Here is a 24,743-nt window from a genome sequence, read left to right as displayed (position 1 = left end):
GAAGGTTTTCGGAAAGATCATATTCAGATACAATTATTTTGTGGTCCGTGTTATTTTGCACAAAAATCGTCACCAAAAAAGAGTTTATGAAAGCTAAAATGTGTGCTAAAGACAGATTCTATAAAAACTTAGGAACTTCGAACAAATTAGCCGCAAAGAATCGCGCTACAGTCCTCTTTATGATTTTTACGGTAATTCGACCATAGAGTTACTCAAGCTTTTATAAGACCAGAGCGGAATAAAGTTTTTACTAAGTAGGTATATATTCTTTTTTCACACCTTTCCTATGAATTCTGCTTCTATCTACCATTACGATTGTTAATTTTTATTCACTTCTTTAGATATTGTATCCGTGTCAACTAACCTGTGCCTGTATGGTGTTCTTGGCGATCTCGAGCAGTCCGTCTCCGAGCGCGAACTGCGGCGCCAGCAGGAAGATCTTGTGTAGCACGTAGCGCACGTGGTCTGTCGTCTGTGAACAGAAGTGAGCTTTATGTGAAGGCTTTAGAGTTCAAAATAGCATGGAACAATGATGAATTGCGACATTGATACCTACTAAAATAAACGTGTAGGGTAAAGAGCAAAGCCCCATTTGTTAAGGTATTTTCCACCCCATTACCAGTTAACTTTGAAAAGAATATGCGTAAGGAACTTCGTTCCCAAAACATGGAGGTAAGTAGGTCCAATAATCGCTTATGGGGTTTTGGGTTCGAATCCCAGGACGGGCCAAATCTCTCTCTGGTCGTAACTAATTGTCTTCCCATTGGCCTAGGAGAGTAGGGGAATACAGAGGTCTCCTGTGTGATGAATATAACTGACCTCAGACTCGGAGACGATGTCGAAGATGAGCAGTATGGTGATGAAGGAGAGGCCGAGGAAGGCGTTGCCGCAGAACAGCACCATGTTGGCGATGCTCGCCTCAGAGAACAACTTCTCCAGCACGTAGATGAAGTTTAGGCACGCGTACCTGATGCAAATAATTAGGGAACATTATTTTTGTAACATATTTCGGCATAAACAGTGAAAAACTTCGAAGTTTAATAGTAGAAATTGATAGAAATACAGTTCGCGATTAATAACTGTGCATAACAAAAGTAAGTCATTGATTCCTTGAGCATTTTTTACTACAGATCTTTTACACATGCTTTGTTTGTCCAAAAGATGGCTGTTATTGACTTCACAATAGTCGTCACAGTAGTCAATAGTCTGATGAAATGGTTATCTTCAGAAATGCTGAGTTATTTGACTCAAATTATACACGCGGATGAAGCCAGGGGCAATGGTCGTATACACGCTCAAGTAATAATCTTCTTCAAAAGATCATGCTCTAAGGTTACTTACCCATAAAGCACAAAGAGCAGACAGATGGCAGGCAGGTTGTTCCTCGCCACGAACACGGGGAAGCCGAACGCTGACATCACTGCTGCCGTCACGCCCATGTTTATTACCATCACCTGTAAGTTCATGTTATATGCCATTTACTTTGGATATATAGGAAACACATCGGAGTTATAGTAGCTTCATTATGGCAATAATATTAGAAGGGCAACCATTAATTTCTATTAAGAGATTTTTTAAACCTATGACTTTAATTGAAGCTTTGTCCGGAAGTGGACGTCTTTCTGACACGACGAGGATATTCGATGCCAAAACTTAGCCACTTATTTCTACTCTGACAACTTTGAACCGTAATGGCTTTACTACGAAAAGTTAAACAGGCGTTCGACACGTGGTTAAGGGAACTTCTCCATACAAGTTTTTCTTAAAGATGTGCCGAACGCTTGTTAAACTTAAAATGTTCAAAATCATATGTACGGACCAGCATATCCCAAGCCAGCGCCGTGGTCCAGTACAGCAGCGGCGTGACTCCACTCAGGAGTTGCAGACGCTTCTCCTGTGACCTTCGCGCTCCCACCACATACACGCCAGCTCCGGCCGGTATCAGGCAGAAGGCGAGGAGTACCAGCCCTGAGATACCTGCGTCTGCTATGTGCTGGTAGCTGAGAAACAGAAAAAAATAATAGTTGAAACCTGTGAAAGTCCTTTTTCAAGGAAATATAGAATGGGGAGCTTCCAAAAACTGATTCCTTGATAGCCATATCACCGTTTACTGATAAAATACAAATAAAGACCTAATAAGCTATCAGGAACTGAACAACGGGTATATTTGACAGATTAACTATAACTTTTGATTTCACAGGTTCCCTCATAGCAATTTCTGTAAGAAATTATAAGCAGTTTTTATCTGGTAGATACCATTAACAATCTGATAGCAAATTGACACTATCAGTAGGTAACAATTGAACCACTCAAGCAAGCAGTGATTCATCGATTTTATATTCGTAAATAATTTTGGTAATCTCGCCAAAAGGATCCCCATAATATACTGTTTAAAAAAGACACAGTAAGTACTCACACAGTAGCCTTACTAATTTGCTCTTTAGAAATCTTAAGCGGATGAGTGTAAGTGGTAATGTTGGCGCCAGGAGATCTGGTCACGGTCTTCAAGATGGCGGTGTTGATAGCGTTCACGTAAGCTGGCATGGCGTGGTGACCCTTGTTGTTGTACCAGGCTATGAGGTTGGTGAGGTTGTTCTTGAGGGACGCTGAGTAGCCGCCGTATCTGAGGAGTAGGTTTTGCATTACGCTGAAGAGTTTAGAAAATAGGTACTCAACGCTAAACGAAACCATTGACAAAGGTAAGTACTACCACAGTTCTTGAGTAGCTCTGCTTGTTCGAAAGTGGTTAGTAGTGACTTCACATCATCATCATCATCATCAGCCTATCGCAGTCCACTGCTGGACATAGGCCTCTCCAAGTGCACGCCACTGAGATCGATTTTCGGCTTCTCGCATCCAGCTCCTACCAGCCGTCTTGCGCAAGTCATCACTCCACCGTGCCTGAGGACGTCCTACACTACGTTTGCCGAGGCGCGGTCTCCACTCTAGAACTCGACTTCACAACTGTAGTAAAAGCACGTCGAGGCAGCTAATGACTAAATTCGGAGAAATACATAAATGAGTCTAGTCGTAGAACTGATAGTACCTATTGGAAATTGGTTGATTTTAAATAAAAACCGGATTAATAATATTTGGCTATTATTCTATCACTTGATAATCGGAAAGGCATCATTTTAGCGATTACGTTTTAGAATTGATGCGTTTCCGAAGTAAACAAGTATACTTTTTGGTTTATAATACAGAAAAGTAGATCTGTTACCCACCTCTTTTCAATATAAATCTCCTGTGTATCGACGAGCCAGTGGTTGAGGGTGTTCGCGTCTGGCAGCACCATCACGTCGGGCAGACGCGTCATGTTGGCTGTGACCTCACACTGCTGCTTCACCACTCCACACTCGCAGTGAGGAGAGTCCTGGATAAGAGGAACAAGTATCTGATAACAAGGAACTAATATGTAAGATGCCGTATCGTTTGGAAAGGGAAATGTTTTAAAGTTTCTCTTCGCAAAGAAAGTATCTAACTGTTCTTTACGGTTTCACCGACGTCTGAAGGCTTTAATTACTTTTCGAATCCGAATTCATAGTAAATAATAGCCTTACTTACAGTGAGACAGATATCAAACAGATGCTAGCCACCTCAGACATTAGTTGGAATAGACAGACACAGACAAGTAAAAATATTGTCTTGGTATATGTACCATGTTCACAACTATATGCAATTAAAAACACGGTGAAAAATTACAGACAGACGTACCAATTCGGCATAACGTACCTCAGAAGTCCAGGTCTTAGTTTGTTTGTCCACCATCAGATAGTTAAGCACGTGTTCCGCAAATGATGGGTTCGTTTCTTCTGAATATATCGAGGGTTGTGGCCTGAAAAATAAAAAGAATTTATTCAACCAATTGCGGTATTCAGTTTCTTGCCTTATAAATAGTTATAACCTTGCCGTGGTTTCTCAGACTCTTGAACTCAAACCATTAGGAACAATGTATAGTTTTGAGATATGTATTTTCTTGTACTTGAACGATGTTACTTGCCATACAATTCTAGGTCAACGGAAAGTACCCTACGGGTTTTGATTTCCTTAAGGTCCAAGTTACACAACAACATAGACGTAAATTTTTCTTCAAACAACTATTTCCAATTTTCACTTTCAACTTTCAAAGTTAGCAGTTGTTTTGAGACAAACGACCATCATACTTTTGGAGAACTTGGAACTAAGAATGACGAACAATTAACTTAAAAATATACACTACACTAATAAAATTAATGTTAATACATATACAACCTCAGATAATAAAATCAAAAATACTCACACTATAAACTCAGTGGATCCCTGGTACAAGTGGTCATCAAGTTTGAGCGCGATCTCGTCATCGGCCGGCGGGCGCAGCATGGAGAACCCCATGGCCACTATGACGAACAGTGACGGTAACACCACCAGGATGAACAGGAGCCATCTGGGTGGACACAATGGTGAGGTTAGAAAAGGGGTGGAAGATTTTGCAGGGAAAATTGTTTATTTATAATAACTAAATAAGTACATCACCCTGGTAAGGCGCATCAAATTACTTTAAAGGAAATATTGCAACGTTTCACAATAAAATAATTACTTACGAGTATTTATTGTATATCGTATATATACCTACGATACCACCATAGTCCTTTACGTGGAAACGTAATCTTCATTCATCTGAATTTTAAGTAGGAAATTGCTCATTCAGCTCTACGTTTGTGTCAAATCAATAACTGTATGAACAATGTTTGTGCATTGCACTCATATCAAAACGCTTGTGTAAGTAAATAGTAAAAGCGATAGTGGGGCACGACAATTCAATTTTGTGATATGTGAATTTATACCAAGTTGTAACGTAGTCTTAACCTACATATTTTTCCTTGAAACTACAAAGTTACGACTCCTACCTGTTCCTAATGTGATGTAGGAATCGTGCATGCATGAGCGCCAGGAACTGCTGCCAGGCGGAGCCCTTGAGGGGGCCTTCTAGAGGAACCAGCTCCTGCGACGCGCGGTCTGTTCTGATGCTGGAGCTCGACGCACTCTTGGATGGAGTGCCTTCCGTTACTGAGAAAGAAATCGATAGCGAACATGATAGATGGACGTGAAAGGTTATAATTTCATAAACATCGTTTGTTTGATGGAAAACAAGCTCATAGATCGTGTGCATTGTTTTGCAAGTACAGCCCTTAGAAATCAGTTATATTCTTCAGTACATGCTTTAAGAAGATTCCGCTCGCGGATTCATCCGCGTTACACCCGGATAAAGTGACAAAGTTGCAGTTTAAGCTACATTACTGTCAAGATTCATTAAAATCCATCCAGTAGTTTTCGCGTGAAAGAAGCACAAACATCGACACACAAACCTTCGCATTCATGTTATTAGTACATAAGTAAAATGTCTTACAATACTCGATGCCGTTGATGGGCGCGTCGGCTTGCTGGCAGATGTTGAAGAACACCTGCTCCAGGCTGCTGCAGTCCATGCTGTAGGACTTGAAGCCCAGCGCCGTCTGTGCTGCCTCCAGCACCGTGCACACTTGGAGGAAACTGATGACAGAATTACTTAGTAACGTCTGTTCAAAATACAAGTAATGTAAAATTCCTATAGCTTGTACGCAAAATTGTAAGTCATTAACGCTCAATTAAGTATTCTCCATGTGAGAGAAGGCCTGTGCCCGGCAGTGGGACGATAAAAAGGTTGTAACTGTGTAACTGTAAGCAAATCAATGGATAGATAGAATATTGGGAACGATGGTTATAACTAACCGCACTTGAAGGTCCTTTATTTACACAAGTGCAATATTTTTTTGAAATGTAAGATATATATTTCGAGCATGAAAGGTTACCGCTCAGAAAACTTTCTCATAGTTAAATGAATATTAATTTAGTGTTCATGAAAGTCAAACCTTAAGAGGGCTATCACAAATTTTCGCGAATTTAAACGTTTTATACGAGTTTTGATGCTTTGGATATAGTCACAATAAAAAAACAAAAATAAGATTCAGAAAGTTTGATCATTTATCTTGAAAGTGTATTAAATAAATATTTTAATTTGTTCACGTACATCAGTAAAATCTTTGTCTCTGCAAAGGATGTTTCATAAAATGTTGCTTTTGGGTATCTTTTGATGCTTCGGTACTCCGAGGATATAGCAATTTAACCATTTATAAAAATGTTCAAGATACAACTATATCTTGTACTTGGAAGTGCTTAAATCAATTTATTACAATTCATACAGTATTACACCAAAAATAATTCTATAAAACTGAGAGTTACTGACAATTTTCCGTACGAAACTATATTTTTTATCTATGAAAGTATAATCCAAATTCAAATAAAAAACATTTAATAATTAAGGTGGTATTGTTATAAAGCTTGAAAAAAAAAATTGGTCTATTTAAAAGTAAAACAATATTTTAAAATAATGTTTGTTTGCAATGCAAAAGTCAATATAAATCTTGTGACGCGCGGTGTTCAACTTTAGTCAGCGCCAGGCGCTTACCGAGGAGGGACGTATCGCTCGCTGTTGCGCCGCGTAAACTCGCCGGAGTTCGAAAAATATAGCGCAACCTACGCATCTAACACGTTTTGATACTAGTGAGTTTTATTTTATTTATTAGTTATAATGATCTGATTGAAATGTAATATACATAAGTATTAGGCCATGATATTCTAATTCGAAAATGTTATAGATTGGGTTCTCTTTTTTTGATGTTGGTTATAAAGAAATATGTACGTAAATGTCATCGTCGTTAGTTTCGCTGTTGCATAATAATGTAATTGGACTTCTTTGATTCTTGCAGGATAATGAAAGCATATTTAATTCAGACTATCAGACTCAATTGAATACCAGTACAAATAATATGGTAAGTATTTTTTGTCACCCGCAAAAGGTATACGTGACATATTTGTTTTAATAAACTATCTACATTCCTAGTTTTCATTGTTGCAGGAAAATGAAGATACAATACATGGAAGACGAATTATAGATTTTAGTTTTTTTTATAAATCAATTACTTATAATTGATAAACATGGTGAAAAGTTTGGTTGTCGATTAAATAATTTAAAAATTGTAAACGATTACTTGTTTATTGTAACTCAATCGAGCTATTCTAGGTTATAAAATTCATCGGTACAAATAATATTTCATAAACTATAAAAACAATAAATTATTTCGGAAAAAAGTGGCAAAGTCTCAAGTTTGTTTGTGCCGCGTGGCGGTCCGCAGGTGTGCGTTGCGTATTTCACTAGACGCACACATGCGCAAGTGCTGCCGGCTATCGTCTAATTTACCTACAACTGAGCAATTCGATTTTGTAATAGCGCTCTTTTTTTATTTATATCAATTTACTTTTTGCCTTTAAAATTAAAATATACACTCTTTTGCAAAAAAAACGGGCACCTATGCGAAATCTTGGTTTTAACGACTTTACGTGTATTTCAAAGGGTTTTAATGATTGTAGTATGTTTCTAGCATCAAAAGAGTTAGCCGAGCATGCGTGAGAGTGTATTCTAAATTTGAATTTTGTACAATTGCTAAGAAATTGGTTAAACCTTGTTTTGGACTAATTGCTGGCAGAAAGTTCGTCGGTGTTTCGAAAAGTTTTTGAAGTGATTTTCAGAAAAATGATAATGCAGTTTTAATTAATGATTAATGCACTTTTTTGTTAGATCAAAACATTTTTGAAAAACTATGCGTATTTGATAAAAATTTCACCTGTTCTAAATGGGCTATACTGATGGTTGATGGCAATGTTAAGAGTTTCGGTATTTTAGTGTAAAGCGTTCTATTGTTTAGATATTGTACCCACGTGTTTTAAAATATCGCTTTTTCATAAATAAACACTATTTAGAAGAGTATCAGTACCTTTGAGCTTCGACAAAACCGATTTAAAGTAAGCAGTACCGATCACAACTCGTCTCCTATCGAACTTTGACATTTAAAAATACCAAATTTTGTGATAAATGTTAAAATTAACCACATGAAAAATTATGAGGAGGGTTAAAGCTATCTAAAAAGTCAAATTATTGCCGCGTTGAAGCTCTCGATAACTCCATAGGTATCGGGTTTCTAAACGACGATTTAGCTGAAAGGGAGTCAAGAATTCAAAATTATTGGCCAAACGTATGGTTCTTAAGAAATGAGTAGATAGCCCATTATTGTTATGATTTAAGCAGGAAAGTGCAGTAGATTCCAGAAAATCTCATTGTAGGCAAGTTAATTTAATCAAATGTCCGTGGGATGAAAACACGCTATTTGAACGCTCAGACTCATAGATCTTCAGAGTTCTACGGAGTTTCCCAAGAGACGAGGTTGTTTAAAAATCAGTGATTACGAGACCTTAAGACCTCGTGCTCACAGCCTACGCGCTATTTTCTGTATTTTGTAGAATTTCAAGACTTTCAAAAATGTGAAAGTCTGATAGGAGACGAGTTGTGATCGGTACTGCTTACTTTAAATCGGTTTTGTCGAAGCTCAAAGTACTGATACTCTTCTAAATAGTGTTTATTTATGAAAAAGCGATATTTTAAAACACTTGGGTACAATATCTAAACAATAGAACGCTTTACACTAAAATACCGAAACTGTTAACATTGCCATCAACCATCAGTATAGCCCATTTAGAACAGGTGAAATTTTTATCAAATACGCATAGTTTTTCAAAAATGTTTTGATCTAACAAAAAAGTGCATTAATCATTAATTAAAACTGCATTATCATTTTTCTGAAAATCACTTCAAAAACTTTTCGAAACACCGACGAACTTTCTGCCAGCAATTAGTCCAAAACAAGGTTTAACCAATTTCTTAGCAATTGTACAAAATTCAAATTTAGAATACACTGTCACGCATGCTCGGCTAACTCTTTTGATGCTAGAAACATACTACAATCATTAAAACCCTTTGAAATACTCGTAAAGTCCTTAAAACTAAGATTTCGCATAGGTGCCCGCTTTTTTTGCAAAAGAGTTTACTTACTTATTATTAATCCCATTGACATCAAAGAAAGGCAGCCCAATCTCAACTTCTAAACCATTGACATCAATAACATTAGCATTCTTCACGACGTCTCGAACCACGGTCAGAAGCTGCTTGGTCTTCTCTTCCTGACTGGTCTCCTCCCAGGTCTCGTCGTGGTCCGGGGCTCGGTCCGGGTAGACCACGGTCAATTTGTATCCGTTGCCAAGAGTGCGTTTGATTTCTATCGGAGATCCTGTCGTGTGAACTTGGCCCTGCAAAGTTTGAATTTTTGGAATGGTAGAAATAATTAAAGGTTATTTTGAGCCTGTTTTTGGGTGGATTAAGAACCTTATTTCGTGGAAGTCGGTTAAAAGAAAAGAATTGGAACAGTTGTTTGTATGGTAACGACTATTTTAATAGCTAAATGTTTAATAATAAAATAAAAAAATTAATAGCTCACAAGGTTTTAATGTCGGCAAGGATTAAAAACTGCTCTATTCCAAGCATTTTGTTAGTATCGTATGAATAAAATGCATATATCATGTAAGTTTATTTAAGTATGGAATTCGTACATGCATTATCAGGCCTGAAAATTCGCCTGAACCGAAATATTCAAAAAATGTTCTTTATAGGTTTGTTGTAATGTTAGTATTTTTTTAGCTTGAAAATGATGGATTATATAGCAGGCACTTGTCTAGTAATTAATTTAAGCAAATAAAATAAATAAACCAATGCAGAGAGATAGTAACCTTTCGAATTGATTGACTAAATCGGGTCTCTTTCTTAAAATACCAACAAAACCGATTTTATATTGACCGAAAAATCTTTAGAAAATTCAAAAAGAGGTTTTTATTTTTTTTTTGCAAAATGAAAAAGCAAAAGAGGTCATATTGGCTACTACCGTCATGTGGAGACATTGTCTCGTATCATCAGTGTTAACCCATCGTTTCATCAATGTTTAAACTATTCACGTTATAATTAATATTAGCTTATCGCTGTTTCATATGGTAAAGCAGGATTTAGAGCGGCTCCTGCCAGCACCGCCTTCCGGAGTAGCCACGGACCCCCGACAGTACAATGTCGTCGAAATTTGGAACTGTATAAAACTGGTGTGAAAACTTCACTTGCGCGATGCAGGAACTGAACTTCAGCGATTTTTCACGGCGACTGTGTTTTGTTTGCGAAGAATATTTTTATTCAAAAGTATAGAGAATTTCTTGAAGTTTACCCTGATATTTTTTGTTTGGAATTCTAATTTGAATTTAAAGTTTAATTTAAGAATGTAATGTTGTAATGGCGTTGTAGTATGAGTGATAAGGATGCAAGTAGGTTTTAGTCTAGACCGAGTGAAATAGTGCTCGGATTGGTCAGTCTAGACGTTCCCGCCCGCCCATTTATTGATTTTCAGTCACCCTTCGTTCACCCCTCACGTGTATTAATTTACAAACAGTCTACAATTCGCGTTCCTATGGAGCACACGTTTTGTTTTTAAATGACAAAAAATATAGAAAAGTATGATGTAACGTATGATAGATTATATTAATATTAATAGACATGTATAATATCTACTGAATGGTAAAAGTACCGACTGTAAAATTCTATTCATGACATATACTTTCAAAATATGTTTTGAAAAGTGCTTTTTAGGGATTTATTTAATAAACATCGATATTATGAGAATATATGTCAATTTGGTTAGTGGGTCGTCTTAGGGGCGGATTTAATTTTCATAAAGCCTTTAGCTTTATAAAGCTTATTTTAGCGGATTGCGTAGCGTTTCCTCGCGCGACCTGAATTATTGCGCGGACTTTAGTACTAGAGTACTACCTACCTATTTATTTCAGTTTTGTAGTTGGAAACAGAAATCATTCTTTTAATATTTACATTAATTAAAAAAAAAAATATTATGTATATACAACTTTCAGTTTTGTTCATTTTTAATGTCCTAAAATAAATCTACGGACAGAGCGTATGTAGTAGCGTAGTTTAACTTAGATGTACTTAATTAATTATGAGACAGTTTTCTTTTAAAGTACTGAGTTGTTAAAATGTCCTAATTAATAAAGACAGTATTTCAGCTTATGTTGAGAATATACTCGTATGATCTTACCAGCTTCTGCAAGCGGTTTAATTGTTTTTTAAGAGCACTACGTTACGTTCCTAGGTAAAAAAAACACCTAGCCTATATATTATTCTGATATACTTATAAGCTTTATTACTGCCAAAATACGTTCAGCAGTGTTTGAGTAAAGAAGTAATAAACATTAATATATAGACAAGTTCTTACCTTATGCATGATGACGATCTGGTCACTGAGCAGTTCTGCCTCGTCGAGATGGTGCGTGGTCATCAGGATGGTGCGGTCTTCTTTCAGCTTCACTATCATTGACCAGATGTCCCTGGAATTCAGGTGTTGTTCAGACACGTACGGGACTCTCAATGACTATGCCATTATCTGCCTGGCCTTTCTCCAATTATGTTGGGGTCGGCTTCCAGTCTTATAGCTCTCATACATAACTTAAAACTTATGTTCATTTATATATTTACGAAGTTTTTTCGCAAATAAAACGTACAAAACTTAAACATGATTTAAAAGGTCTGTGCATGGCTGGGGTAAGCCATTACACGAAACGTCTTATTAACTCTCAAATCAATAATTTAAATCTTGTTTTTAGAATATATACTTGGCCAACTATACCATATCTTAGTACAAACATAATTCCATACAAATCGTCATGTGATTTTACTTTTCTAAAAAATTCTAAAGCCAAAATCAAAAGGCGAATGCACCAGTCAGTTTTCCTCACCTCCTAGCAGCAGGATCGACTCCAGCCGTGGGCTCGTCGAGGAACACGAGGTTGGGCTGCCCGATGAAGGCCAGCGCCACGCACAGGCGGCGCCGAGTGCCGCCTGATAGTCGCGACACTGGCTCCGAGCTCACTGGGCCCAGGGATAGCACTTCCAGCATTCTGGAAGGAGAGATATCATTGGTGGCTGGTATGGTTTGGGAGAAATTTTGAGAGATTTTTTCTCAAACCACTGGAAACACTTGAGATATAATAAACATTAAAAACCTTGTCTGTCAAAGTGTAGGAATAGAAACTATGTGTGTACTTCTACACAATAGAAGAGTATATTAATTGTAGAAAATAGATTTGTACCTACCTAGTTTCGAGTTTAATTAATAGTTATTTGTTATACAAGAGTGCAAAGTGGATTTTTAACCGCGTGCTCAATTTTGATGACCGAGCAAGCAAAGGATTCTAAAATTGAAACACGAGCGTAGCGAGTGTTTCAATAATTAGAATCCTGAGCGATAGCGAGGGAATCAAAAGAGCACAAGGTGAAAAATCTTTGCACTCGAGTGCAACACGTAACTTTTCATCCCACCTCATCGAGGAAATTACTAAAACAAAATGGCGCGCACATATGAGTGTCAAATTAAAAAGAAGTACGTATTAAAGTTCATTTATTTGAAAACTCAGTTTAAAAATGAAACGAGGTTAAAAATCTATGTAAAAACAATAATAAAAATTACTTAATTAATTGAATAATTATTTTAGGCAGTATTTTATTTGTTTAATATGTATTTGTATGAAAAGTCTTATCAAGATTTTCACAAATGGAGTATTGCACACGATGTTCTAAATTCAAATCACTTTGCCGCTCTAGAGGATAAAAACGGCTTTTGCGCTCAGATATCAAAGGGGAAAACTACTCTTTCCGAGATGGTGGGATGAAAATATTATTTATGTTATTATTTTCGCATGCCTACAGTTTTACCACCTTTTATATTCACTGTCTCTGAAGATAACGATTTTCATTTAATTTCATATGAAAAACTACATTAGTCATTTTTCCACTCAAAATTTTATTGGCATTTGCGATGTTCCAAATAAGTTACGGGCGAGGCTTGCTGATTAAAACTCAACTTCCTTTTGAAGCCGTTCCGCGATAACTCTTCAAATACAGCCTCGATAAGGTAAGGCCTTTCATGCACTCGTCTACCGCGAGCCCAGCATACTCCACAGGATGTTACTGCGAGGGGTGTTGGCTCACCTGTCCACCTCATGCGGCACCTGGTGCGGCTGGAGGCGCGTGTTGAGGCGCGCGTACAGCTGCACGTGCTCGCGCGCGCTCAGCGCCGGCAGCAGCACGTCAGGATGTTACTGCGAGGGGTGTTGGCTCACCTGTCCACCTCATGCGGCACCTGGTGCGGCTGGAGGCGCGTGTTGAGGCGCGCGTACAGCTGCACGTGCTCGCGCGCTCAGCGCCGGCAGCAGCACGTCAGGATGTTACTGCGAGGGGTGTTGGCTCACCTGTCCACCTCATGCGGCACCTGGTGCGGCTGGAGGCGCGTGTTGAGGCGCGCGTACAGCTGCACGTGCTCGCGCGCGCTCAGCGCCGGCAGCAGCACGTCAGGATGTTACTGCGAGGGGTGTTGGCTCACCTGTCCACCTCATGCGGCACCTGGTGCGGCTGGAGGCGCGTGTTGAGGCGCGCGTACAGCTGCACGTGCTCGCGCGCGCTCAGCGCCGGCAGCAGCACGTCAGGATGTTACTGCGAGGGGTGTTGGCTCACCTGTCCACCTCATGCGGCACCTGGTGCGGCTGGAGGCGCGTGTTGAGGCGCGCGTACAGCTGCACTCGCGCGCGCTCAGCGCCGGCAGCAGCACGTCAGGATGTTACTGCGAGGGGTGTTGGCTCACCTGTCCACCTCATGCGGCACCTGGTGCGGCTGGAGGCGCGTGTTGAGGCGCGCGTACAGCTGCACGTGCTCGCGCGCGCTCAGCGCCGGCAGCAGCACGTCAGGATGTTACTGCGAGGGGTGTTGGCTCACCTGTCCACCTCATGCGGCACCTGGTGCGGCTGGAGGCGCGTGTTGAGGCGCGCGTACAGCTGCACGTGCTCGCGCGCGCTCAGCGCCGGCAGCAGCACGTCAGGATGTTACTGCGAGGGGTGTTGGCTCACCTGTCCACCTCATGCGGCACCTGGTGCGGCTGGAGGCGCGTGTTGAGGCGCGCGTACAGCTGCACGTGCTCGCGCGCTCAGCGCCGGCAGCAGCACGTCAGGATGTTACTGCGAGGGTGTTGGCTCACCTGTCCACCTCATGCGGCACCTGGTGCGGCTGGAGGCGCGTGTTGAGGCGCGCGTACAGCTGCACGTGCTCGCGCGCTCAGCGCCGGCAGCAGCACGTCAGGATGTTACTGCGAGGGTGTTGGCTCACCTGTCCACCTCATGCGGCACCTGGTGCGGCTGGAGGCGCGTGTTGAGGCGCGTACAGCTGCACGTGCTCGCGCGCGCTCAGCGCCGGCAGCAGCACGTCAGGATGTTACTGCGAGGGGTGTTGGCTCACCTGTCCACCTCATGCGGCACCTGGTGCGGCTGGAGGCGCGTGTTGAGGCGCGCGTACAGCTGCACGTGCTCGCGCGCGCTCAGCGCCGGCAGCAGCACGTCAGGATGTTACTGCGAGGGGTGTTGGCTCACCTGTCCACCTCATGCGGCACCTGGTGCGGCTGGAGGCGCGTGTTGAGGCGCGCGTACAGCTGCACGTGCTCGCGCGCGCTCAGCGCCGGCAGCAGCACGTCGCGCTGCGGACACACGCCCAGCCGCGCGCGCGCCGCCCGCACCGACACGTGCCCCGACGTCGGCCGCAGCATGCCCGTCAGGATCTTACTAAGAGGGGATTATTCAACGTCAAGACTGGTTCTGTACTAGCGGATTAGCGTTGGACTACATCTGGCAGCACAGAATCGCCTTTTCCGTTGCCCTTTCTCTTTCTGTCGCGTAGAACTGCCATGTGCTAGACCGAGACAGAAAGCATAATGCGATAGCACGCGGCGGAATCCTCGAGGCGATCGGCATCACGGACAAAATGCAATGGTCGGCAGGGAGACTCCGGAACGCTGAAGCGCGCGATAGCATGCTAACGCATCCTTTCACCAGTTCACAGTATCAGTTTTACCAGTTCGCAGTAGCATACTGCAGCATGTGGTAGCACAGGCGGAACAAATGCGATTCCGTGCTACCAGATGTGGTCCAACCCTTAACCGCACATAGCGGTGACGCGCATGTATGTGCTAACCAAAGACACGACACCATATGCTAGCATCTCTTTGGCACTAGCCTAGTAATTCACAAGTACCAAGTAACAATGCTTAAATTAGGCAATGTATGCGAGAGGCAGATTTATTGAAGTATGGTTTTGCTACAGTGGAAAATCCGCTAATTTGGAAATCTTTTTGTTGCGATATTCCTAGTCTTGAAAATCAACCAGTTAAAGAGTTAGGTACCTAAGAATGACAATTTATTCTCTATGTAGTGTTCAATTTGTCCGAATGTTACAAATAACAAGTGTCGGTAATCAAAATTGGGCTTTTCGAAATAGGCAAGCACCTTTTAACGTCCAAAACACTAAGTTACTCATTCAAAGTGAAGTAATAAACAATTAATAATAATAATAAAATTTTCGCTTAACCAATATAATTTGCCAAGTAGCTTCACCAATTTCAAAAAATATAAACTTACATGAGCGTAGTCTTCCCAGCACCGTTATGTCCCAACAGCGTTGTAATCTGTCCCTTCTGCAGTTCTATGGAGACGTTGTCGAGCGCCAGCTTAGGGCGCCGTGAGCGGGGGCCGTATACCTTGCTGATGTTCACGATGCTGACTCCTGCCTTCTCGTCGGTGGTAGAGCAGTACGTTATGTTGCTCTTTATTGTTTTTATACCTGGGAGGATTTGATGGGAAATCCATGTTAGTAGGTATGGGATGATTGTCAAAAAATTTGTTTGGAGCTAAAGCAGGAGTAATGATTTAAACGGAAGCCCCCGCTAATTACTTAAATCATTTATAGATATTTAGACTGAAGGTAAAGTTGAATGTACTTAAGCATTCCGAAGTACAGACCTACTCAACACCGAGCCCATCGAGTTAATTTTGTAAATTGAACGCTGTTTTAATTCACAAGTTTAGAGCACCATATACTAAAAGTGAAATCAGACTGTGTACATTATATGTATGTACATAGCTACTAGATAATAAAGACGTTTAATTACTTAATTAATAAATTAGGTATCAAAGTACTGATAGACAATATTCGGTCTAGTCAATCATTTTCATGGTGCAGTTACATAGAAAGAAAGAAAGAAAGAAAATAAGTTTTATTGCGCAAAATATAAGACGCATAAATGCCCTTAACAACATGAGCATAACACCGATAAAAAGATAAAAAGAACATTTAAAAACAAATTTAACAAATTTAATTTTTCATCTATCGTAAACCTCCTATAAATCAACTAATCACTCACCAAAATACCGATCAATAGTCCACCCAATAGCCAGATAGATAGCGGCATCAACGATTATCATGAGTGCAGCCAGGCCGATGCTCATGTCATCACTATCAGCCGGCGCCGCCCACAGCTGTGGCCAGCCAGCGCCGGAGCCGTGCGCCTCGAACCGCGTGATGTAGAGGAATGCGTAGCAGAGGGATGATGACATTGAGAGGCACTACAGAAGTAAAATAGAATTTTAAAAGCGTTTTATTGCTTGAAAAAAGAGTGGTACACAATGAAAAGTATCCGTTTGCGTCAAAAAATAAGAAAATAAGTGGCATGGAACAGTTGGGGGCAGTTATTTTGTATAAGATGTCTAGGGAGTTTTAGGACTGACCCGTAATAGGTACCTACATATCGGGATCACTACATAATATAAAACAAAGTCGCTTTCCCTGGCCCTATATTTATAAATCTTTAAAACTACACAACGGATTTTGATGCGGGTTTTTTTTTAAATAGATATTGATTGAAGAGGAAGGTTTATATGCATTACATGCAAGCATTGCACCCGTGCGAAGCCGGGGCGGGTCACTAGTGCATAATAAAATATTTTTGATATACAAGATTTGTTATTTTTTCAAATCAAAACTACCTACTTCCAAGAGAAAAATCATTTCTGTAAACATAGAGTAACAAACTTACAACAATAGTCTTGAGCGAGCTGTAGAGAACTGCCTCCAGCGACAGTATGATGATGAAGGGCATGAAGCTCACGAGGTACAGCATGGCAGCGCACACCGCCGCCACGCTCGCTGACGAGAACAGCTTGGATAGCATGTAGCTGCGGAAGGAATCAGGGGTTAAGGTGGTGGAAAGTACCGTTTTGAAGAAAATTAAGCTAACGAAAATGGTATTGGTTTTGTTGTGACAGTTTCATTTGTGTTATTGCTTAAGAACTCCTGGTGAAAAATGGCCTATTATGCATAGGTGTAAACCTTTTTCTTGATTCGGAGTTACTTTCCACATTGCTCGAATGAGTTATTTTTAAAAAAGATAATTGCAATTGTTTTCGTGGATGTTTTTGGTAAAATGAATAATCCACTGATTACCAATGAAAACCAATCCTGCTCAAAACCCTTACTCTACAAAACACACATACACACGCATATTAGAGGTACACACATTATTTTTTAAGTATGACCTTCGCACCACTCACCAGAAACTCAGCACTGCCAATCCAAATATGAACAGCAGAACAAACACGAGACTAGGATCTGTGTTCGGCAGTATATGTCCCAGGTACAGCACCAGCGTGATGCAGAGGCAGGTCAGCGTCATCTCCAGGCAGGAGGAGAGGAACCAGGACAGAGTGTGCCAGCGGAGATCCACGCCCATCACTGACATAAGCTAAGGGAAGAAAGATGTAAGGTAGTTTAAGGAACCTTGTGCATGTTGGAACTTGTAGATGTAATGTGCTAAGGGGAGAGAAACATAAAGTAGCTTAAGAAAAACGGTATATATTGGAAGTTTGGAACTGTATTGTAGGTGCAATGAAAATCATGGTTTTTATCATGGTCATCTGCCATTTTTATTGTTTCACTTGGATCAATAGATCTCATCATATCAGAGAAACAATGAGCGTTAATCACCACGCTTTCTCGAAGTGGATTGGCGATTTCGGACTTAAAAGTCCAAGTCTCCTAAAAGATGTTGTAATTAAGCAATGGGAGTTCTTACCATGGTATTCCCGGACTCCTTGTCAGACACAATGAACCTCACGGCAGAGGCTACGGTGAACAGTAGGGAGAAGAAGAACGCCACGATCAGCGACTGTGACTCGTATAGAGATGTCTGGAAGCTGCAAATTATACATTCAGTTTTTTATCTGTTTTGTGAAAGTTACAAATATACCTAAAGTTTATTTTGGAATGAGCGGATGAAGAATTTAAGCTGTAGGCAGCTTAGTGATGCTTGCGTAATAGTCACATATCAATTATTTCTAGGTGAGAATCCAAAGTAAATAGAAAGTGATTTAGGGCACAAAAAAGAACAAAAAAATAAGACTACAGGATTTAAAGTTTGCGATAGTTTAGTATCACAAGTTTAAGATAATTAAAAGCTGTTTGATAATGCGGCAGTTTTTGTAATTCCATTATGATCACAACTTACTAATCCCTCCTATAACAAGGGTACGGAGTCTGCTGCGTATACACAGCCCAGTCAATCTCCTGCTGAGTCTCTCTCCTCTCCCTCCTTGAGGAGTTGTGCGAGAGGCGGATGATGGCCTTGTCCACGATGTCCTGGATCTGCACGAACCCTCGGAAGTAGCGCATGTGTTCTATGAAGTTGGACTCGGGACCTGGGATCCATAGGCTGTAGGGAAACAAGTGGATTTAAGATTGAAAGTTCTAGAATATTTAGATTATTATGATATTATTTTCACTGGTCAACAGGGACTTCTGATTTCAAGAATATACAAATTATATACACCTACCTACTAACTATTGAATGAAATAATAATTATGATTAAAAAATGGCATTAAAAACTCCTCCTCATCGCTCCCCACCGGGAGTGCACCTCTGGCTGGCAGCATTGCCACGTTGTGTGACAATGCTTAATTTTTGACCAAAATAAAAACCAGCCCTTGGGACGTTAAATTGAAATAAGACGTCGAAACAATAACTGCCTACCTTTGTTTAATTTGTATTTGATAGGTCAGTGTTAGGTCTGAACACAACGATTACCTTTTTGACTGATACCTACTCAGTAATATGTACATAAGTCCATCATCATCATCTCAAGCATAGGACGTCCACCGCTGAACATAGGCCTCTACCTTAGATCTCCACAGATACCTGTTGGAGGCGACCTGCATCCAGCGTCTTCCGGCGACCTTTATAAGGTTGTCTGTCCACCTTGTTGGTGGACGTCCTACGCTGCGCTTGCTAGTCCGTGGTCTCCACCTAAGTCCATAGTTTCTAAAAAGTATTGAAACTAATATTTATTATATTTTAGGGAGATACATACTAGTCTTTAAGCCTGGTGGTAGTAGGTGCGTTGTCGATATCCATTCTGATCTTATACTCCACGTTTGTCAGCGAGTTATCCAGTTTGTCACTGTTCAGGAATACCACACCTAGGAATAAATAAAAAAAAAGAGAGTTAAATCTTGTATTTTACAATCTTGATCCTGTGAGTTTGATTTCCTCATTACGGTTATATACAATGTGTCCCGGGGATAAGTGACCGCCCGAAATGTTTTGAATATTTGTACAAAATTAAGGATAATTTCATTTATATTTTTGAAAAAAATCATTAAAAATATTTTATTGTCAGGCCTGTTAATAACAGGCTTTGCTCTTTTTTTTCAAATTTCAACTGACTGTATTTTTGCATTTGTTTGAAATAGCAGGAAACATTGTTGTGAGCTATTGTAGGAAACATCATGTAGTTTATTAATAAATTAAAAGAAAGTGATATTAAGGGGGCATTTATTGGACTTATTTTGAAAAAACTGAAAAAAAGGCGTTATTTTCTTTGAATTTTTATTTTCTTTTTTTTCTAATAAATGTTTTATTACATTTTTGTTATGTTTGATAATTTTAATTGATAAACTATGATGTCGGCTAGTCAATAAAGAAAAAAGAATTTAAAAAGATGTAAAAACTTAGGAAATATCTTAAAAAAACTGCAGCACGTCACAATATTTACAAAAAATCATTAAAAAAAACCAAAGGCGGTAAGTCCCAAATATAAAGGAAATTATCCTTAATTTTGTACAAATATTCAAAAAATTTCGGGCGGTCACTTATCCCCGGGACACATTGTATAATCTAAATATGTATATTAAAGAAAGCCGTGTTAGTTACACATTTTATAACTCGAGAATGGCTGAACCGATTAAGCTGAAAATTAGAAGGGAGATAGCGTAGACCCGGGAGAAGGACATAGGTTTTTGTCACCATCCGGCTATGGGCAGCAGTTATCTCGGGACATTTGTGTGTGAAATCGCGTGAAAAAATTGTTGTGGGCGAAAGCTCTCATAATAACTCAATTTTGGAAAAAGTGTTAGATGCGTCTTTGTTACTTTCGGGGCCGTATATTTAATCCCAATACGGGAAAACGTTCCCCGGGGACTCGATAAAATAATAATAAATAAGACTTCATGTTTCCATAATTTTTTTCATAGATCTAATAGGGGGTAAATTAAGTCAGCATAGTACTGACTGTTCAAAAATTAGGTAAGTAACTACCTACCAGAACTTAGGTTCTAGTTTCAGCATAGGCTTTTCACAACAAGTTAGTATATGTCAAAAAATTCATGTGATTGCTACTTAGTCTAACTTTGTGAACGAAACCATAGCGCGATTCAGAATATCCACTGCCGTGAACAGCGCCATCTATCGAGTAACGCCGTATGCATTGAAGCACAAAGGTTTGTGAGGATGTCACTAAAAGGTGCGTTTTTGTTGTTAAAATGAAACTATTCGACTATTTGATTCCTTGCTTATTTTTATTTAATGCGATTTCTGAAATTAACTTGTAATCATTTACAAAAAAGATTGAGAAAAACTCGTCATAAAATTTTTGAAGCCCACTTTTCTTTCAACGAATTACAAGGTAATTTTGTTCTATAATATATATTGGACTTTGAACAGGTCATTAAAATTGTGTCTAATTATTTTCTTTTTAAGCCTTTGTTTATATGTATTTCCTTCTTCCTGTAAGCATTTTTCAACACAACTTATCGATTTTTTTATTAATAAATACAATGGTTTGTAAACTATAACCCAGAAATTAATTAGTAACAGTATATGTAATCAAAGATCTATCTAATGATAACAAAAAAAGAAAGGTATTTTATTTAGGAGTTTTAGTTTATTAAGTGGTAGTTGAATAGCATGCAGTCTACTTGTAACCGACTTCGGACAAGCAAAACTTGACGAAAACTGCACTTACCGGCGGAAAATTCGTTGACGATGCTGAGCTGTGCCGCTTCGTGGGACAGGTGATCTTCGCTGGGAGACGGCTGGAACCGGTCCAGGTTGATGCATTGCAGGAGCTGAGCTGCCTTGGACAGCAAGCTACCTATGCTCTGGAGAAGACAGGACATTCAGTACATATGTGTAAACTGTGAGATTTTGTCTCTGTAAAACTGCTGGGTTTTTTGAATACTTTGCAGGAATTTCAGCTGGTCCTAGTATGTAAGTAAACAGAGAGAACTAATGTGTTAGGTTGTGATAACCCAAGATTTCGATTAATCCTTTTTTAGATGTTTATAACAAACGTATCGAATTTTATTTTTATGCTGAAGGAGAACAAACAAACAGAAATACATAATTTTGAAAACCAATAGCAAAAAATAAATTCTGATCTAGATAGACCCTAAATATCATAGTTATCCTTACGTCCAAGTCCCCGAACTGATCAAAAAGTCCATCGACATCAACGTCAGGCATGGCCACATCATCTCCTTGGATCAACATCTTCCTGAGGCTGCTGAACTGGGGGGCGGTCACCAGCCTCCTCAGGACAGCTATGCCGTCCCGGTGAGAGGATAGCTTGCCTACTGCTGGAAATGAGGAGGAGAACGACTGGACTAGACGGGTCAGCTTTATCATTGTCGAAAATGTTGAGTTTGCCTGTGGACAAATGTTTAAAGAATTAGGTGGGTTAAGCTGTGTTAATGGAAATCAGATAGGAAATCCAGTAACCATGTTTTGAAGGGCATGAATGGCTGATAGTAAAATAATAGGTTATAACTATTTTGGGGAGATACGAAGTTGATTTCACAACACATAGCTAGTCAGAATTGAAGATAAAAGATAAATGAGATGTTAAACTAACCAAGCTATTAAGAACGACCGAAAAACTTGCAGTTTTTAACCTGAATGTTGACCCTTTTCCTAGCAAATACTTAAAATATCTTAGGACAGTTTACCTTCTGTATAATCCTGGTGACGGCGGGGGTGGGCGGAGTGTAGAGGATCTTGCCCATGATGAGCGGCTTCACGAAGCTCCACACGATTTTACCGCCTTCCACGTTGATGATGTCCGTGTATAGGGAACGGCAGAAGTCAGCTGTACAAAGAAATGTATTGTTAGCAGATGGAAAATAATCGCATTTATTCTATAAGGCACGAATAAATTGAGGCCAGCTCCATATGTTGAGGATAGGTGTGATAGCCGAATTTTTAAAATTTTTTGAGCCAAGTTGGCCACGTAGAAGAAGGTTTGATCTTAAATGCAATAGAGAGCATTTGTTATGTTACATAACATTGACAGTCAGTCATACCTGGTTAAGATATCTATAGGTATTTGACGAATCAGTGTATCCAATACAGGAGTGAAGACAGAAAATCTGGACAATATAGGTATTACTTACTGGGCAGTACATCAAGTTGTGCCTGGTCAGGTTGTGTGGAGAAGTCCTGGGTGGCCGCGATGGACTTGTAGAACCGGTTCGTGTTCATCTCAAACGGTTTGCCGCACAGCATGTTACCGGCGCTCGATAAGAATTCCGGAGCTGTGGAGAACTATAGAATTAGAAGAAGAAGCAGTCATTTTGCATTGGTATTACATTCGACCAACTAGGTATACTAATAAAGATTGACAAAAAATTGGTCCTCATCGGAGAAGACTAATATAGGTATTTTTCTGGAAAAAGAAAGGAAAACCTTGCTGTCTTTTTTTCACTGCCGAATATTTACTATCGGTCTCCTTTGCTTTAACTTATACTGCTAAAAGTGCTAACACATGTTTGTTTTTTGGTTGTTAATAATGGTACGTACACGAGAGCAGATTCCCAACAGAGCTGAAGTCCTTCAAGCTCTGGAACAGCGTCTCGTTGGCGAGGGTCTCTCCCACTTCTCCCATGTTCTGCTGCAGCATCGGCAGCAGGGCAGCCATTTCTGAATACTTGGAGAGCACTGTGGACCCTTCCTCTTCAGTCAGGTTTGAGGCGGAGTATAGTTTCGTGAGGAGGGTACTTGCTACCTGTGGGTTAAAATAATTTTGGTTCAAGTTGAGTATTTTGTGCTTTCTAATATACTTAATTAAATAGACATTGAGCAAATATTTAGTGGAATCAAAAATGTTTGTATGGATAAAGAAACTTGGTCTGGGGTTTAGTTACTATTATTTATTTGTTAGCTACTACTGTAATACTTTAACTGATTTCAAAGATATGAACAGACACAAACAATCCTACCGGGCTGCTTAATGGGTTCTCAACAGTACATAAAGCTGATTTTTTTTTAAACAATTCATAGTACCTTATCAAGAATTAAACTGAAGTTGAAATTCCTAATAAGCACAGGCAGCACTTGTTTCGCAATATCATCAGGTAAGCCACAAAACTGCTCAGTGACTGCTCCGAACACATCGTCTGCCGTCACCACGTCGAGGTTCGAAGGCACCAGGACTTTGGACATCCAGTCTATCTGGCACACGTATCTACCGATGTGACTGTCGTCTGGCTTTGAGGATAACAGCTAGAAGAAAATAATATAATTGGTTAAGTTACGGTTTAGTGAACGCTGTCCATCTAATCTGGTGGTGGTTTGTTACTTTTGTGTGTGGACTGGACAACCACGGCCACTGCATAAAATAGTTATATATGTCGGAGGCGTCATCAGGATGGCACTATCGTCCGACATCAGTTAGGGTAATCAAGCAAAGAGATAACTCAAAGAAACTCAAAACTCAAACAAACTCAAAACTCAAACAAACTAAAAACTCAAACAAACTAAAAACTCAAACAAACTAAAAACTCAAACAAACTAAAAACTCAAACGTTTATTTAAATAAGTCGGAACAAAAGACAGCCCCCAAAACGCCCGCCCTTCGCCACTTCCTATGTGTTTTGGCTGGGGAGAGAAGTGGCGGAACAAACTCCCCAGCAACACATGTCTGTCTGCTAGGTTAGAAGAATCTTTACACTTTAATTTCAAAAGACACTTTACACGCTTTACAATATGGATCTACATACAACGGCACTACAACACTAGGTACACTAGACTTGACGTAAGGCAGTATCGAGATGTGTGCAGCACGACGACTCGACCAAGACTGAGCTCCGTCGACGCCACGCCGACCACCACGACTCTGCCGAGCGCGCCAAAATGTTGTTTCACCGGAAACGCCACCAGAGGGCGCGTTTGCGTGACGTTTAGTGTCCGTACTAATGACAGTCTCCGACATATACTTAATTGACAAATATAACTAAGTTGACCCATTAGCTAAAATTCAATGCGTTAACTAGTACATTTCAACTGCCGTTTATTATTTTCCGAGAGTTGATCAAAAATAGGTAGAAAATTAATCAACTTACGAGTCTTGTTATTTTCCGGTGACATATGCAAATATTTTACTTACTGGTTTCAATTGCAAGTGTCCAGCGTGTATCCTTGGTGCTGCGATAGACCAGAAGTTGGTGTTGTTGATTCCAAGAGCACTCAAACCCAACTCGATGTCCTCAGCATCAGGGAATAGTTTCGATACTTCCACTGTTGAAAACC

At 40.0% G+C, this 24,743-nt stretch overlaps 1 protein-coding gene across 1 annotated transcript in view; it reads right to left on the bottom strand.

The window, feature by feature from the left end:
• LOC110380322 (uncharacterized) overlaps positions 1-24,743 on the bottom strand; it is a 93,146-nt gene that overhangs the window by 6,620 nt on the left and 61,783 nt on the right. The window contains exons 33-60 of the mRNA XM_064039380.1: positions 24,601-24,731; positions 23,499-23,717; positions 23,016-23,220; positions 22,610-22,750; positions 22,166-22,305; positions 21,633-21,866; positions 21,184-21,319; positions 19,252-19,360; positions 18,393-18,596; positions 17,961-18,081; positions 17,440-17,630; positions 16,926-17,064; positions 16,254-16,455; positions 15,472-15,673; positions 14,431-14,619; positions 11,752-11,913; positions 11,232-11,343; positions 8,963-9,216; positions 5,387-5,529; positions 4,887-5,046; positions 4,280-4,423; positions 3,733-3,835; positions 3,225-3,373; positions 2,417-2,623; positions 1,820-2,000; positions 1,342-1,454; positions 820-967; positions 365-472 (exon numbers count right to left, since the gene is read on the bottom strand). Coding sequence (XP_063895450.1) covers positions 365-472; positions 820-967; positions 1,342-1,454; positions 1,820-2,000; positions 2,417-2,623; positions 3,225-3,373; positions 3,733-3,835; positions 4,280-4,423; positions 4,887-5,046; positions 5,387-5,529; positions 8,963-9,216; positions 11,232-11,343; positions 11,752-11,913; positions 14,431-14,619; positions 15,472-15,673; positions 16,254-16,455; positions 16,926-17,064; positions 17,440-17,630; positions 17,961-18,081; positions 18,393-18,596; positions 19,252-19,360; positions 21,184-21,319; positions 21,633-21,866; positions 22,166-22,305; positions 22,610-22,750; positions 23,016-23,220; positions 23,499-23,717; positions 24,601-24,731 — 4,547 coding nt within the window. The remainder of the gene's footprint in view (positions 1-364; positions 473-819; positions 968-1,341; positions 1,455-1,819; positions 2,001-2,416; positions 2,624-3,224; positions 3,374-3,732; positions 3,836-4,279; positions 4,424-4,886; positions 5,047-5,386; positions 5,530-8,962; positions 9,217-11,231; positions 11,344-11,751; positions 11,914-14,430; positions 14,620-15,471; positions 15,674-16,253; positions 16,456-16,925; positions 17,065-17,439; positions 17,631-17,960; positions 18,082-18,392; positions 18,597-19,251; positions 19,361-21,183; positions 21,320-21,632; positions 21,867-22,165; positions 22,306-22,609; positions 22,751-23,015; positions 23,221-23,498; positions 23,718-24,600; positions 24,732-24,743) is intronic.

This window comes from Helicoverpa armigera, chromosome 19, assembly GCF_030705265.1.
Source record: "Helicoverpa armigera isolate CAAS_96S chromosome 19, ASM3070526v1, whole genome shotgun sequence".
Classification (NCBI taxonomy): domain Eukaryota; kingdom Metazoa; phylum Arthropoda; class Insecta; order Lepidoptera; family Noctuidae; genus Helicoverpa; species Helicoverpa armigera.
Note: the sequence above shows the minus strand (reverse complement) of the source record. Positions and strands in the feature narration are given on the sequence as shown.